The 13,029-nt window shown below is 61.0% G+C and overlaps 1 protein-coding gene across 2 annotated transcripts; it reads left to right on the forward strand.

The window, feature by feature from the left end:
- The first annotated feature begins 1,694 nt into the window (after nt 1-1,694).
- Nucleotides 1,695-9,238, forward strand: ERF (ETS2 repressor factor). 2 transcript variants are annotated; one of them, XM_064581067.1, is made up of 5 exons: nt 1,710-1,861; nt 5,683-5,808; nt 6,285-6,519; nt 6,902-7,017; nt 7,125-9,238. In XM_064581067.1, exons 3-5 carry the CDS (start codon nt 6,488-6,490, stop codon nt 8,405-8,407), a joined length of 1,431 nt encoding a protein of 476 aa, XP_064437137.1. In that variant the 5' UTR covers nt 1,710-1,861; nt 5,683-5,808; nt 6,285-6,487; the 3' UTR covers nt 8,408-9,238. The 2 variants fall into 2 exon arrangements, with proteins under 2 accessions (XP_045747569.1, XP_064437137.1); XM_045891613.3 differs by lacking the exon at nt 5,683-5,808 and having other exon boundaries at nt 1,695-1,861; nt 7,125-9,237.
- Nucleotides 9,239-13,029: the final 3,791 nt, after the last annotated feature.

A 13,029-nucleotide genomic window follows, 5' to 3' on the forward strand; every position in this document is an offset into this window, starting at 1 on the left:
AAGCGTAGTGGTGAAGGGTAGTGGTTTCACATGGGATAAGTCGGGTTTGAATCCTGACTCCCGACACTTCCTGGCTGTAGGACTTCGGCAGACTGATTTCCCCTCTGAGCCTCACCTTCTTAATCTGTAAATGGGGATAACAATAGTAACTTCCCTCTTTGGGATTTTGTGAGCATCAAATGACAAGATGCCCCAGACAATGCTTGGCCCAGTGCCTGGCACATCATGAGCGCTAGGAATTCGGGAGCTGTTATAATAACAATGATGGTGATGATTATCGCTGGACCACACTGCTCCCGGAGGGTTACAATATCCGTGGGGGAGCTGCACTGTCCGTAGGCAAGGTTACATAATTCCCCAGGGAGGTGATGCTTCCCTGGAGGCTGTGGTCTCCAGGAGGAAGAGGCTAGAGACTGCTTCTGAGGCGATGGTGAGAGACGGTTCTAATGCATCTAGGAACCCGCCGCGGGTTAGAGCCCTAAGAAGATAGAGTCTGACCCTGCTGGCTTTCCCTCCCTGTGGCTTGTCTCTCCCTGCCCATCTTCTCAGTTTCAGTTTCTCTGAGCATCACCCCCCAACCCCTGCAATATTCCCCTCCTTTGGTACCTCAGAGTCTTCTCTGAAACTCTGTCTCCAGGCTCGGTCTGTGGATATTGCTTCTGTTTGCCCTCTCTCTACCCTGCTGCCGGCTCCAACTGGCCATCTGATCAGCGCTGATTTCCTGTTTCCTGAAGCCTCAGGCTCCTTCCATCCCTCCCTGCTGCGGAGAACAGACTTAACACTGCCCTACGCACTGGCCTTCATCCTTAAGCCCTACCTTCCTCTCTCCTGGCGACCCCCCAGTGCCCCTTGGGAGCACATTTGTTCAGACTTTGGTCGCCCCCTCGCATCCTGGCCCCACCTCCGGAACCCCTGCGCTGGTGGTGGAGGTGGGGGTACCTCCGACGCCAGCCGCGTCCTTAGAACAGCTGCAGCCTGGGGATGGAGTGGGGGGATGCTCCCGAATGCATTCTCTCAGGTCACTTCCTCCGCAGCTGGGACTGGGGATATCTGGAAGGCCAAGACCCCATCCCCGGAGGAGCGGAGGGCACAGCCGCCTCCCCATTTCCGATGCTGGGAAATGCCTCCCACCCATTCCACCCCACCCCTGGACAGCTGCCCCCATTCAGGCTAAGGGCTTTGGGGGGGGGGTGCAGTAGGGTAAGGCCAGGGTGGGAAATGTTGTGGTCTTGATCAACCCCCAAGGTCTTGACCCCGTCCCCCTGAGGTGAAGATTCTGCCCCCTCCCGAAAGGTCCAGGCCTTTCAAAAGTTTCTGACCCCCCTCCATGTGCCCCCAACTCCGCCCTCTTACAAGCTCCCAAAAGAAACTCTGGATTCTGCAGTGGGCAGGAGGAGGAGGGGCGGCAGGTCGCGAGTGCCAAGGACTTAAGTTATCTGCAGACTTGGAGCCTCGGAAAAGGGTCATGACCCGCAGGACCCCATCCCACCCCCGCCCCCTCCTTCCTTCCTCCCCCGCCGCGCGGCCCCTTTAAGCCCAGAGCCGGCCGGTCCTCAGTGGCTGCGCGCCGGCGAGTGTGTGTGTGAGTGCGCGGGGAGGGGGCGGGCGCAGTGTCTCCATGGCGACGCGGCGGTGACGTCGCCGGCCGGGGGGCGTGGGCGTCCCGGCCCCGGAGTGCGATATTAACCCGGGAGGCGGCGGCGGGGAGGGGAGAGGCTCTGAGAGGCGAGGCCGGGTGAAGCGCCGAGGGCGGCCCGACGGGCGCGGGACGGGACGGGGCAGCGCGGGCGCCGGGAGCTGCGGCCCGGAGTCGGGGCGCCTCGCCCCGGGCCCCCCAGCATGAAGACCCCGGCGGACACAGGTGGGGGCGGGGGCAGCACGTGTGGGGGAGACTTGTTGCCCCGGGAAACCAGGCGGAGAAACTTTGGGGGGGCTGGAGGGTTCCGGGGTAGCCCGAATGATCCCCAGTTCCGGGGGACCCCCGAGCACTCGAGACCTGTTGCTTCTCGTGGCGCAAGCGAGGGGTGCTGCACGGGACCCCCAATTTCTGGGTCCGGGCGGAGTGGTGTGGGTGCTGCGAGTCCTGGTCCTCTCCCTACTGGACCCCGAAAGCTGGGTTCTCCCCCACTCCCGGGATCACGGGGGTGGCGGGGTCCCTCCCCGCCGCTCTGTCACGTTGCACTTTGGGGGCCGGGACGTGTGCGGGGCGTGGGGGGGGGGCTGTCCACGGGGCCCGCTATTCCCGGTTCCGCGCTGCGTGGTCCGGCCCATGACCTTCACGGCGGCGCGTGCCCCGCACCGGCTTAGAGGGGGATACGGGATGGCTTCTAGGAGGAGGGCGTGATTGGGGAGCCCAAGACTCGGGGTCCGGGCTGCGCCGCCCCTCCCCCGCCCGTCTCCGCCGGCTCCTCGCTCCCCCGCCCGCGCCGAGTCGCAAAGTTCCAAAGCGCAGCCCGAACGTTCGAAAAAGGAACTTTTTGTTTCCGACCTTAGAACGCGCGGCTTTAAGGTGGCTCCGGGGAGACCTGGGTACCCTTCTCCCGCGCCGCCGGGGCCCCGGGGTTGAGGAGGGTGGGGAAGGTGGGGGGGACGCGGAGGCTCCCCCTTCACCCCCCCTCCCTCATCCAGCGCTTCTCTTTCAACCGGCCGTCTTTTCCCTCCGCCCCCCTCTTCCCCGCCAACTTGCTCCTCCTTAAGGGGCCAAGGTTCCCCTCCCCCCATCCGTCGGCGGGCGGGGGGCAGCGGGATTAACCCCCCTCCCACTCGGACTTTTCCCCCACCCCTCCCCCGCCGCCCCCGGGCTCGCGCGGGCTGGACTTTGCGCCCGAGCGCGCTGGGGGGAGGGGTCCCAGCCGCCCCCTGCCCATCTACCCCGTCGGAATCCGGCCCGGGGCGGGGACGGGGGAGGGGGAAGGGGGCCGGGCGCCGCTGTTCAAACTTGTTTCCTTCCCCCGGCGGCGGCCGCGGCTAGGGCTCCTGTGTGCGGGTGTGTGCCCCGACCGGCCCACCCACCCCGCCCCCCCCCCCGCTCGGCGGGAGGGGGCGGCTCTTAAAGGGCTCGGAGCCGTGCTCCGGCGCCTGGGGATTGGGGCCGAGGAGGGGGGCAGGGGGGTGGGGCAGGGGTGCGGAGTGCTGTAGGGTCAGTCACGTGCGTCCCACATACTCTCTGGCTCCCACAGGCTCCAGGGCCCCTGGGCCTTGGGGGCAGCAGGAGCCTCCCCTCGCCCGGGGAGGGGGCCTAGGCGCTCAGACAACCCCGCCTCGTTTTCCCTCCCAGCTACGGGCCTTCGCCTGGTGGGACCGGCTGGGCCGCTCCCCTAACCCTGTCTTGGGCCCGAGCCGCGTGTAGGTTCTCCGGCTGGGGGAAGGGGCGGGGGCCTGGAATGGCTTCCCGATCGGCCCATCGGTGCGTCTGTCCGTCCGCACGCCCCTCCATCCGATCCTCCATCCCGGCCCCTCTCCTCTCTGCCGCGGCTGTTTCCCACTTCCTGTTTTCTTCCCGGCTCTGGCGCCACCGAGGGCTGCCTGGAGTGGGGGAGGTGGTAGGGCCCCCCAGGAGGTCGGCGTGTTCTTCCTTTACTACCACCCCTCCCTTCCGACCCCCATAGTCTCTTTAGAAAAAGTTTGGCCAGTCATGTGAATTTGGGGGGTGCCCAGGAGTTCTGACCCCCCCCCCCCCCCATTTCCAGTCTGTCTGGGAGAATCCCTACCCTGCCTCTGTGGGACCCAGGTGTGCCTTCTGGGACCCTGCCATCCCAATCCTTCCTGTCTGTCTGCTGCCACCTCTCCACCCTGTCTCAAAATGCGCTGAGCACCTCTCTGTGTCAGCTGCCTGCTCCCTGTTTCACCGACCCCCCATGCTCCAGAGGTCCTGCTCCCCCAAGCTTTCTTGGTGCAGGCCCGGTGGTTCCCTGTTTAAGCACGTGGACCCATACACAACACACTCACACATGCTCCCCTTGCCCGTGCCTGGCTCCTGGCTCCAAGGCCTGGGGAACAGAGCCCCATTGAGACACCCTGACGTCACCCCCGCTCTTCTTCTCCCCCCAAAGCCAGGAACAGGCCCTCATGTATGCCATGTCCGATGAGGAAAGCTGGGTTGGGGTGGACCTGGGAGTGGCGAGGGTCCCTGCCTGGAGTGGGATCCAGGGTTGTAGGCCCGGAGGGGGGCTTCCTCAGGGAGGGTGGGTTAACAAGGTGGCCTGGGACAGCCCCCGGAATGCGGCGTGCGGCCTTTCCAGAGCCCCCCACCTCCCTTTTGAGTTCCCTTTGTGTTGCATGTAGTCTCTCTCACTCCTTCTCTTCTGCAAAGTTTATTTTTAGCCTCCTGCTCCCCCGCTCCCAGGACTGTCGCTGCACACACGTTGCCTGGTTACCGGGACAAGGAGGCTGGGGTGGGTGGGCTGGGAAGGGTGGCTTTAATTTTGGGGGGGAGGATGGAAGTCAGTATACCCCCCACCTCCAGACTGCTGTCTCAGGGGCTTCGCCTCCCCCCCGCCCCAACACACACACTCCTGGGTCTGAAAGCCAGATTGGGGCTTAGGTGGGAGAAGCACAGAGCTTGGTGCCCTCAGTGGGGGGTAGGAGCTTTTTGGAGGGTTCAGAGGGTACATGGAGCTAGTGACTTGGTAACTTGGATTCCCAAGGGCCTCTGAGCTCTGAGGAAGACCCTGGGACCTGGATTCTCGAGCAGGGTGAGGATAATGGGGTGAACACCTGGATTCCTGTGAGAGGGATGGGGCTACGGATGCTGGGATCTATGAAAGGCATTGTTGGGGGCTGTCACTTCTGAATTGAACAGGGGCTGCTGGTGTAGGACTCTGGGTCTGTGACCAGCTGGAGGTCGTATCCTTGGAGCCCTAAGGGGCTGGTTTGGGGCTGGGATTTCTGAACTGGGCAGGGACTACGTGGGGAATGCTGGCCATCCCATTCTACCCAAGGCCAGGGCTCAGGAAGCTGGGTCACTGTAGGGGACAGAGTCAGCTCTGGATTTAGAAGGAGTGGTCCCTGTGGCAGTATGAACTGCTGAACCCCTGTGTCCCCAAGGGTAAGGATCCCCTGTTGGGAGTCCAGACTGCTGTGGAGGCTTTGAGGGAGGCTCAGCATTGCCCCAGGCCTGGTTGGTACCTGCTTGAGCTGGGGCTTGAGCCAGGGCCAGGGGCCAGAGGCTCACCGTGCAGCCTGACTGGGACTAGGGACCCCGCCCATCCTTAGCTGTCCACCTTGGCCTTCTCCTTCTGGTGGCACCAGGGCCCCTGCCCTGCCTCCCCCTCCTTCTCTTCCTCCCCTTCCCTCCTCCCACCCCTCCATTACCGGCTGCCTAGTGCTGAATTATTGATGGCCCCTGATTACCCCGGGGTTTGGGAAATGACAACCGCAGCCCCCCCCCCCACAGGCTGCCCACCCCCTCCAGGGACCAGCCAGCCCACCACCAACCTCTACCCAAGGTTAATGCTGGGGGCGGGTAGGCAGGTGGGCAGGGAAGAAGCTGAGGATGAGAAGGCGGAAGGGGGGGAACAGGCTGCAGCATTTGCCTACTCAGTCTCCAGGCCTGGGCTGGGGCCTTCCAGCCAGGTTGTGTCCATGTGCCTGGGTCCAGGGAGGGTAGTGCTGCCCAGAGGGTCTAGGGCTTGGGGGGGGGGGGGGGGCTCGCTCTCAGACAGTCTGGGTTTCTCTCTCCAGGGAAGACAGAAGCCTCTGTGTGTGCAAGCGCTGACCTCATCGTCAACCAACCACCCCACCCCTCCTGGTCCTTTTAAGAAAAAAAAAAAAAAAATCATCGGGTCCTGGGGTGGGAGTAGGGCTCTGGTAGGTTTTGGGAGGGAGACAGTGTTATGTTCCCAGGAGGGGACTGGAGCTGTGGGGTGAGTTGGGGGAGGGGTATAACTGGCCCTGAATGGGCGTTGGGGGGGCTGGGGGGGTGCGCCCCAACCCGGCTGGCCACGTGTGCCCCTTCCTGCCCCTCCCCCACTGGCAGCCCTGCCCGCCGGCCTGGCTTGGTGCCTGGCCCCCTGGCACTGGCCCCGGGACCCGCCGCCGACGGTTTCCTGTTTCTCCCGGTGTCGCTGGAGCAGGCTCCAGCTTCCCTTCCCCCCCCAGCTCCTGTCTAGCCCCCTCACACACAGACACACACTGTCTCCCTCAAACTCAGGTCCTGACTTGGCGGAGGGGAGACGGATTTCCCCATGTGGAGGGCGGGGTAGGAGGGTGGACCCTGGGAGGGGACCCGGAGCCTTGGACTTGGCGTCCTGACCCGGGGCCACTCCCCTGCCTCCTGTCCCCAGGGTTTGCCTTCCCGGATTGGGCCTACAAGCCAGAGTCGTCCCCTGGCTCCAGGCAGATCCAGCTGTGGCACTTTATCCTGGAGCTGCTGAGGAAGGAGGAGTACCAGGGGGTCATCGCCTGGCAGGGGGACTACGGGGAATTCGTCATCAAGGACCCCGATGAAGTGGCTCGGCTCTGGGGCGTCCGCAAGTGCAAGCCTCAGATGAATTATGACAAGCTGAGCCGGGCCCTGCGGTGAGGAGGGGCTGAAGCCCCTGGGCAGATGTGGGTAGCCCCCACTGGTTGGGGAGCCTGTAAGCCAAGGGAATAGGCCCTGGGTTTGATCCTCTGCCAAATCATAGCTGTGTGACCCTGGATGGGCAAGTCCTAAGGCTCCTCTGAGCGCCTCTGTCCCATAGAGGTGTCCTGAGGAGAGACTGCAGTCCTGGGTGTGGCCTCTAGTCTGGCCCCAGACCTGAGGGGAGAGCTAGGTCCGTTCCTCCGGGTCCTTGGTTTCTCTTGCGTGGCCCAGGTTTCTTGGTCCCTCTCTGTGAGCAGCACCTGACTTGGGTCAAGGAATGGGGTCTAGACTGGGGTCTGGTGTGAGCGGTCATCCGATGTGTTTCTGCACCCACAGCTATTATTACAACAAACGCATTCTGCACAAGACCAAGGGGAAACGGTTCACCTACAAGTTCAACTTCAACAAACTGGTGCTGGTTAATTACCCTTTCATCGATGTGGGGTTGGCTGGTGAGTTACTAGGGCTGGTGTACTGGGCCTCAGAGGGAGGAGGGCATCTGCCTCTGGGTCCAGGCTGGGCTGCGGGCCTTGACAATGACGTCTCCCCTCTCCTGCAGGGGGGGCAGTGCCCCAGAGCGCCCCGCCAGTGCCGTCGGGCGGCAGCCACTTCCGCTTCCCTCCCTCAACACCCTCCGAGGTGCTGTCCCCCACCGAGGACCCCCGCTCACCACCGGCCTGCTCCTCCTCCTCCTCCTCCCTCTTCTCGGCTGTGGTGGCCCGACGCCTGGGTCGGGGCTCAGTCAGCGACTGTAGCGATGGCACGTCAGAGCTGGAAGAGCCGCTGGGAGAGGACCCCCGGGCCCGACCGCCAGGCCCTCCGGAGCTGGGGGCCTTCCGCGGGCCCCCGCTGGCACGCCTGCCCCATGACCCTGGCGTCTTCCGCGTCTACCCCCGGCCCCGGGGTGGCCCCGAGCCCCTGAGCCCCTTCCCTGTGTCGCCTCTGGCTGGGCCTGGCTCCCTGCTTCCCCCTCAGCTCTCACCGGCTCTGCCCATGACACCCACTCACCTGGCCTACACTCCCTCACCCACGCTGAGCCCTATGTACCCCAGTGGTGGTGGGGGCCCCAGCGGCTCAGGGGGAGGCTCCCACTTCTCCTTTAGCCCTGAGGACATGAAACGGTACCTGCAGGCCCACACCCAAAGCGTCTACAACTACCACCTCAGTCCCCGCGCCTTCCTGCACTACCCTGGGCTGGTGGTGCCCCAGCCCCAGCGCCCTGACAAGTGCCCGCTGCCGCCCATGGCGCCCGAGACCCCACCGGTCCCCTCCTCGGCCTCGTCCTCCTCTTCCTCCTCTTCCTCCCCGTTCAAGTTTAAGCTCCAGCCGCCCCCGCTGGGACGGCGGCAGCGGGCGGCCGGGGAGAAGGCTCCGGTGGGTGCCGACAAGAGCGTTGGCGGCGGCGGCGGCGCGGGCGGGCTGGCCGAGGGTGCAGGGGCGGGGGCGCTGGCCCCGCCGCCACCGCAGATCAAGGTGGAGCCCATCTCGGAAGGCGAGTCGGAGGAAGTGGAGGTGACTGACATCAGCGATGAAGATGAGGAAGACGGGGAGGTGTTCAAGACCCCCCGTGCCCCGCCTGCGCCCCCCAAGCCCGAGCCCGGCGAGGCACCTGGGGCAGCACTGTGCATGCCTCTCAAGCTGCGCTTTAAGCGGCGCTGGAGCGAAGACTGTCGCCTGGAGGGGGGTGGGGGCCCCGCTGGGGGCCTGGAGGATGAGGGTGAGGACAAGAAGGTGCGTGGGGAGGGACCCGGGGAGGCCGGGGGACCCCTCACCCCGAGGCGAGTGAGCTCTGACCTCCAGCACGCTACAGCCCAGCTCTCGCTGGAGCATCGAGATTCCTGAGGGCTGTGGGCAGGGGGCCCTGGTCCCCCCACCTCCCATGCTTCTTTTGCTGCCTTAACCCCCCCCCCCCCAAGCCCTGGAGGTGAGGACAGCTCTCTGGTGTCTCCCCTGCCTCCTCCCCTTTCCTGCCCTGACGTTTTGTATAAAACTTTTAATTTTCTTTTTTTTAATGGTGAGGGTGGGTGGGTGCCCAGGGCTGGGGGCTTTCCCCTATCTGTGGGTTTCGAAGCTCCAGGCAAAGTGGTGGTGGGGGGTTGGGGGGGGGAGTTGAAGGGGCCACCTCCATTCTGGGGAATTTATATTTGAACTGAGGCGCTGGCCTCAATGCCCAGGAACGTTTTTTATTACAATCGCTTAGGAAGTAAAAGCCTTGTCTCCCTCCCTATTCTCTGCCTCTTGTCCCTGTCCCTGTCCCTCTCCACTCCCAGGCCATCCTCAGCCCCGATCCTGCCTTCCCTGCCCCTCCAGGGGCCCTGAGTGCCTGGGTTTCTCATACCCCACAGGGTTGCAGCAGGGGAGGGAGGGACATTTTATGATGAACCAAAAATTCCATGTTGGGGGGTGGGGGGCAGAGGAGGGGGAGGGGTGCCGCCCATAGGCCACAAATCTCTACAAGTGCCTGCTATTCCTCTCCTACCCCCTACCCCAGCACTGGTCCAACCCCTTCACCCCCAGCTGCTCCTAGGACTAGCCCACAGGCAGGCGGGTGGGGGGGGTGAGAAGGGGGTGCCCTGAAACCAAACTGGAAGCCCCCTCTGCCTCCTAGCTGGGGCCCCTGGGGTGGGGGTCTGTGGTCAAGCCTTATTCTGTATTGGGGATGGAGGGTGGGGGGGGAGGGAAGTTGGGGGGCTGCTGGAGAATGTATTCAAAACAATAAAACTTTGGACCTTTGGATGCGGTGATCTGTCCTGGGTGCTGGGTACAATCACCACGAGGTCGCAGCCTTTGATTCAGAGACAGGAGCCTAGACTGGCCCTCCAGGGGATTTATGGCCAGAGGGTCTAACCCCATCTGAATGGGTCCAATCCAGGCCTGGGAAATGATCTGACCCCAGAGGCACATACATAACCCCCAGGGCCTGATGATAAAGCTCTCAGGTATCCTCTGGCCCTCTGACCAGTTGCTCCCTTATACTGTGGGGATCCGCTGGTCCTTGAAACTACGCTATTGCCCTTGCTCTTCTGATCACCTGAACTGCCTTTCCTTTCTGCTTCTGTGTACTCCTGTCTGTGCCCCCGTGGCCTGGAGCTGGACTTTGGCAACAGGCCTGCAGGGTCTCTTGAAATGTAGAGCTTCCACCGTTCCTTATTCGTCTTTCTGTCAAACTGAGGGAACGTCGTCCAGCAGCAAACTGAGAAGGGCCAGGCTTAATCCTAGTTGCTACTGATTGACTTGCTGTGTGCCAAGTACCTGATACCTAGTTAGCTGCAGTGCCTTATCTCCCACATCCAGCAAGGCAGGGGCAAGTGGCTCAGTTAAATGACTTGCCCAAGGCCCTAAGCCCAGGCAGCACTTGAAATGAGGTCTGTTTCTCAAGCCCATGTTCTTCCTAAGCACAGGATGGTTGGATCTAGACAAAGGTCTCCAGATCACAGGCTCTGAAAGGTGAGCTCCTAAAGCTAGCGGCTAAGGTTGGAGAGCGTGATTCAGGGATGAAAGAACCAGGAGGAGGAATTCAAGCCAAAAGGAATTCAGCCCAACTCCTTCAGTGCAGGTGAGGTGCTGGAAGCCCAGAGAGAGGAAGGAGTTTCCCTAAAGCCACACAGTGAAGAAATGAAGTGGGAATTGAGGACTCAGGCCTGTTGGACTGGCTTCACGGAGAAACTCCACCCTGCACAACTCTGAGGGGGAAGGAACTGGCAGCTCCTATCTACTCAGGCTTCACCCTCATTTCCTGCCAGCCCAGGGTGGGTGGTCCCAGATGATGTCGATTGGCAGTGAAGAGAGGATCCAGGGCTGGGGTACTGGCAGGAAACCGAGGCTCCCTTGGCAGGCTGCGGGCAACTGCTCCCTCTCCTGGGTGATGTAAGTCACTCCCTGGGGTGGGGGCCACTGGGCTATTTCTGGAAGTTGGGATGAGGCATGTCTCCTGGCAACATAGATGCAACGGAGTTGGTGGTTGGTGGTGTGATGGAGAAAGGGGGATGTTATCACTGGGGGGAGGAGGGAGGACCCAGACTAGGAGTCTCAGCCCGATTCCAGGGCCTTCAGAGCACCTCTAACCAGGTCTAATGTGGATTAAAAAGTGCTCAGCTCCAGAACTGCTCTCCAGGTCAGACCACAGCCCAGCCAGACTTGTTGCCCCCAATTCTGACCCAGTGGGATGTCACAGGTGGCATCTCGTCTTGAAAACCCCAGCGGCTCTTCTAATCTTTAATGACTCACCTAAGCCTATTCAGTTTCTGCAAAACCACACCCCTGCTCCCTTCTACATCCCAGGATCTCGGACTCCAAATAGAAAGTCCTTTATGGAGCTCACAACACTTCATCAATTAATTCATCCTTTCAGAGACTCTCTTCATGCCTATAACCCCCAGCACTCCCCTCCCCCAGCCCCCCCCCAGGCCTCCGAAGCTCCTTCCTGAGGCTTCTTAAACATCGCTCACCCCTTCGGGTCCCTCAGAGATCCCCTCAGTCAGCAGTAGTTTCTTGGTATCCCACAGACCTTTTAAAAACGCTCCAAATCCCCAGTCACTTCTCCACTGGACCCCAGTAAGACCCCTTACCTCTCCACGGACTCCCCTGAGCACTCCAGACACCCACAGGCCCCTCATAGATACTTATAATCTGCCCTAGCACCCCTTAACAAACGTTCTCACCCCTGCAAACATCCTGGTAAGATTCCCTCCGACGGTAGCCCTCTGACTCCCACGGACCCCAATCCCCTTTTGGCGGTTGCCCACGAGCCGTCCACTGCGCGTGTCCCATGAGTTCTGTCCGTTAAGTAACCGCCCCCGTACCGCCCCCGCTCCGCTGCCCTTTTGGGCCTTGTTGGTCCAGTGTAGGATTTCCCAGCCTTGGGGATTGACTCAGATTTTTGCTTTTCATCTCTGAGCTGCCGTCAGAGGGCAGCAACGACCATTTGGCTGAAAAACTACAGCTCCCAGAAACACCCGCTATGGACTGCTCACAATGCAGCTGCATTCACTGAAAAGGGAGCGGAAGTATGTCCGCGCTTTGCCTTTTGGTTATTGTAGTCCGACAAGGCTTCAGCGAGACTTCCGGCCCCAGGGGTCTGTGGGTCCGTTTGGGAATTGCAGATTTCTTGAGGCTTCAGAAAGGGCAGGACAGTTAGTATGAACATAGACTCAAATTAAGGGAAAGTCTAGAGACTCCATTTCCCATTATTCTACGAGGCAGGAGGGGCTGAGGATGATTTCATTCTAGTTCGCTCGCTCACACGAACTCCGTTTCCCAGCGTCCTTTGGGGATAGTGTCTTTCCGGGTATTAATCGATAAATAGAGCAACCTAGTCCGTGCACAAAACCCGAGGCTACTCCTAACAGCCGGCTTCCTCATTTGGGGCCCTCCTGGATCCTGTAAACTTAGGAAGCGGGAGGACGCAAAGAGCTGAAAACAGAAATTCTGTTTTCACATGTTTTAATGCTCGTCTCAGTTTCTTGGTGTAACCCACGTTGGTAGAAAAAGCTAAAATGTATTTGAAGACTATTGTTCTGAGAGACCACCGATAACTTTGTTTCCCAAATTGTTTGAGGGGGATTTTTCCTTCCTGATTTGTGGAAACTTGGAATGTTTGGACTCCCATTTTCCTGCAGCCCCTGACCAACTTCAGCTCTTTCTTGGAGCCTGGGGAAGGGAAGGAGGCGTCGAACACTCTGCAGTCTCCCGCAAGGGACTGATGTCTTTCCACCTTTGGCTCTCGCTTTTCCAAAAGTACCGATTGGACTTCACTTCCCAGCAAGCCTCTGCAGCCTCGTCTCATAAAGGGTCAGGATCCGGTCTGGACTATTACCCAGCATGCTCCGGGCTCCTGGTAGCTCCCTCCCCCTCAAACGGAGAGGCTGCCTTGAACTCCATTTCCCAGAAGACACAAAGGCTCTCTGTAGCAACTACCCTGAAGCCTTGGTGTTGACTACATTTCCCGGCAGGGACTGCGGCCTAGCATAGGAGGGCAGAAGAACGCCGTACCTACCTATTCTATTTTCTAGCCTATCTCCGTAATTGCAGTGTCTACTTGGGGCTTGGGGAAGCACATAGGACTCCATTTCCCGACGTGCTTTGGAAGTCGCGTTACACCTGCAATGCGGTGAGGGCGTGGTGACGACTCCATTTCCCGGCTTGCCTCACGGCCCGGTATCTGCGGATGCACCGGCGCCGACTCAATTTCCCACAGTGCACTTGGCGCCGATCGGCATACACAGCCAATAGACTAAATGAGCGTCTGGACTCTGTTTCCCGGCGTGCATCAGGCCTACGAAGCTCACCGAAAGAGTGGCTGCAACTACATTTCTGAAACACACTTAGGGCTTGCAGTTGCTGCAGTGGAGTGAGTGTGTGACTCTGACTCCACTTCCTAAAGTGCCTCAGAGTCCGCCGTCGACACATTCCCCTGATTTATTGCCCAGGACTCTATTTCCTGATGTGCAGCGCGACCCGTCATC

This window comes from Mirounga angustirostris, unplaced genomic scaffold, assembly GCF_029215605.1.
Source record: "Mirounga angustirostris isolate CCGP_5_RB_7025 unplaced genomic scaffold, mMirAng1.0.hap1 SCAF_16, whole genome shotgun sequence".
NCBI lineage: Eukaryota > Metazoa > Chordata > Mammalia > Carnivora > Phocidae > Mirounga > Mirounga angustirostris.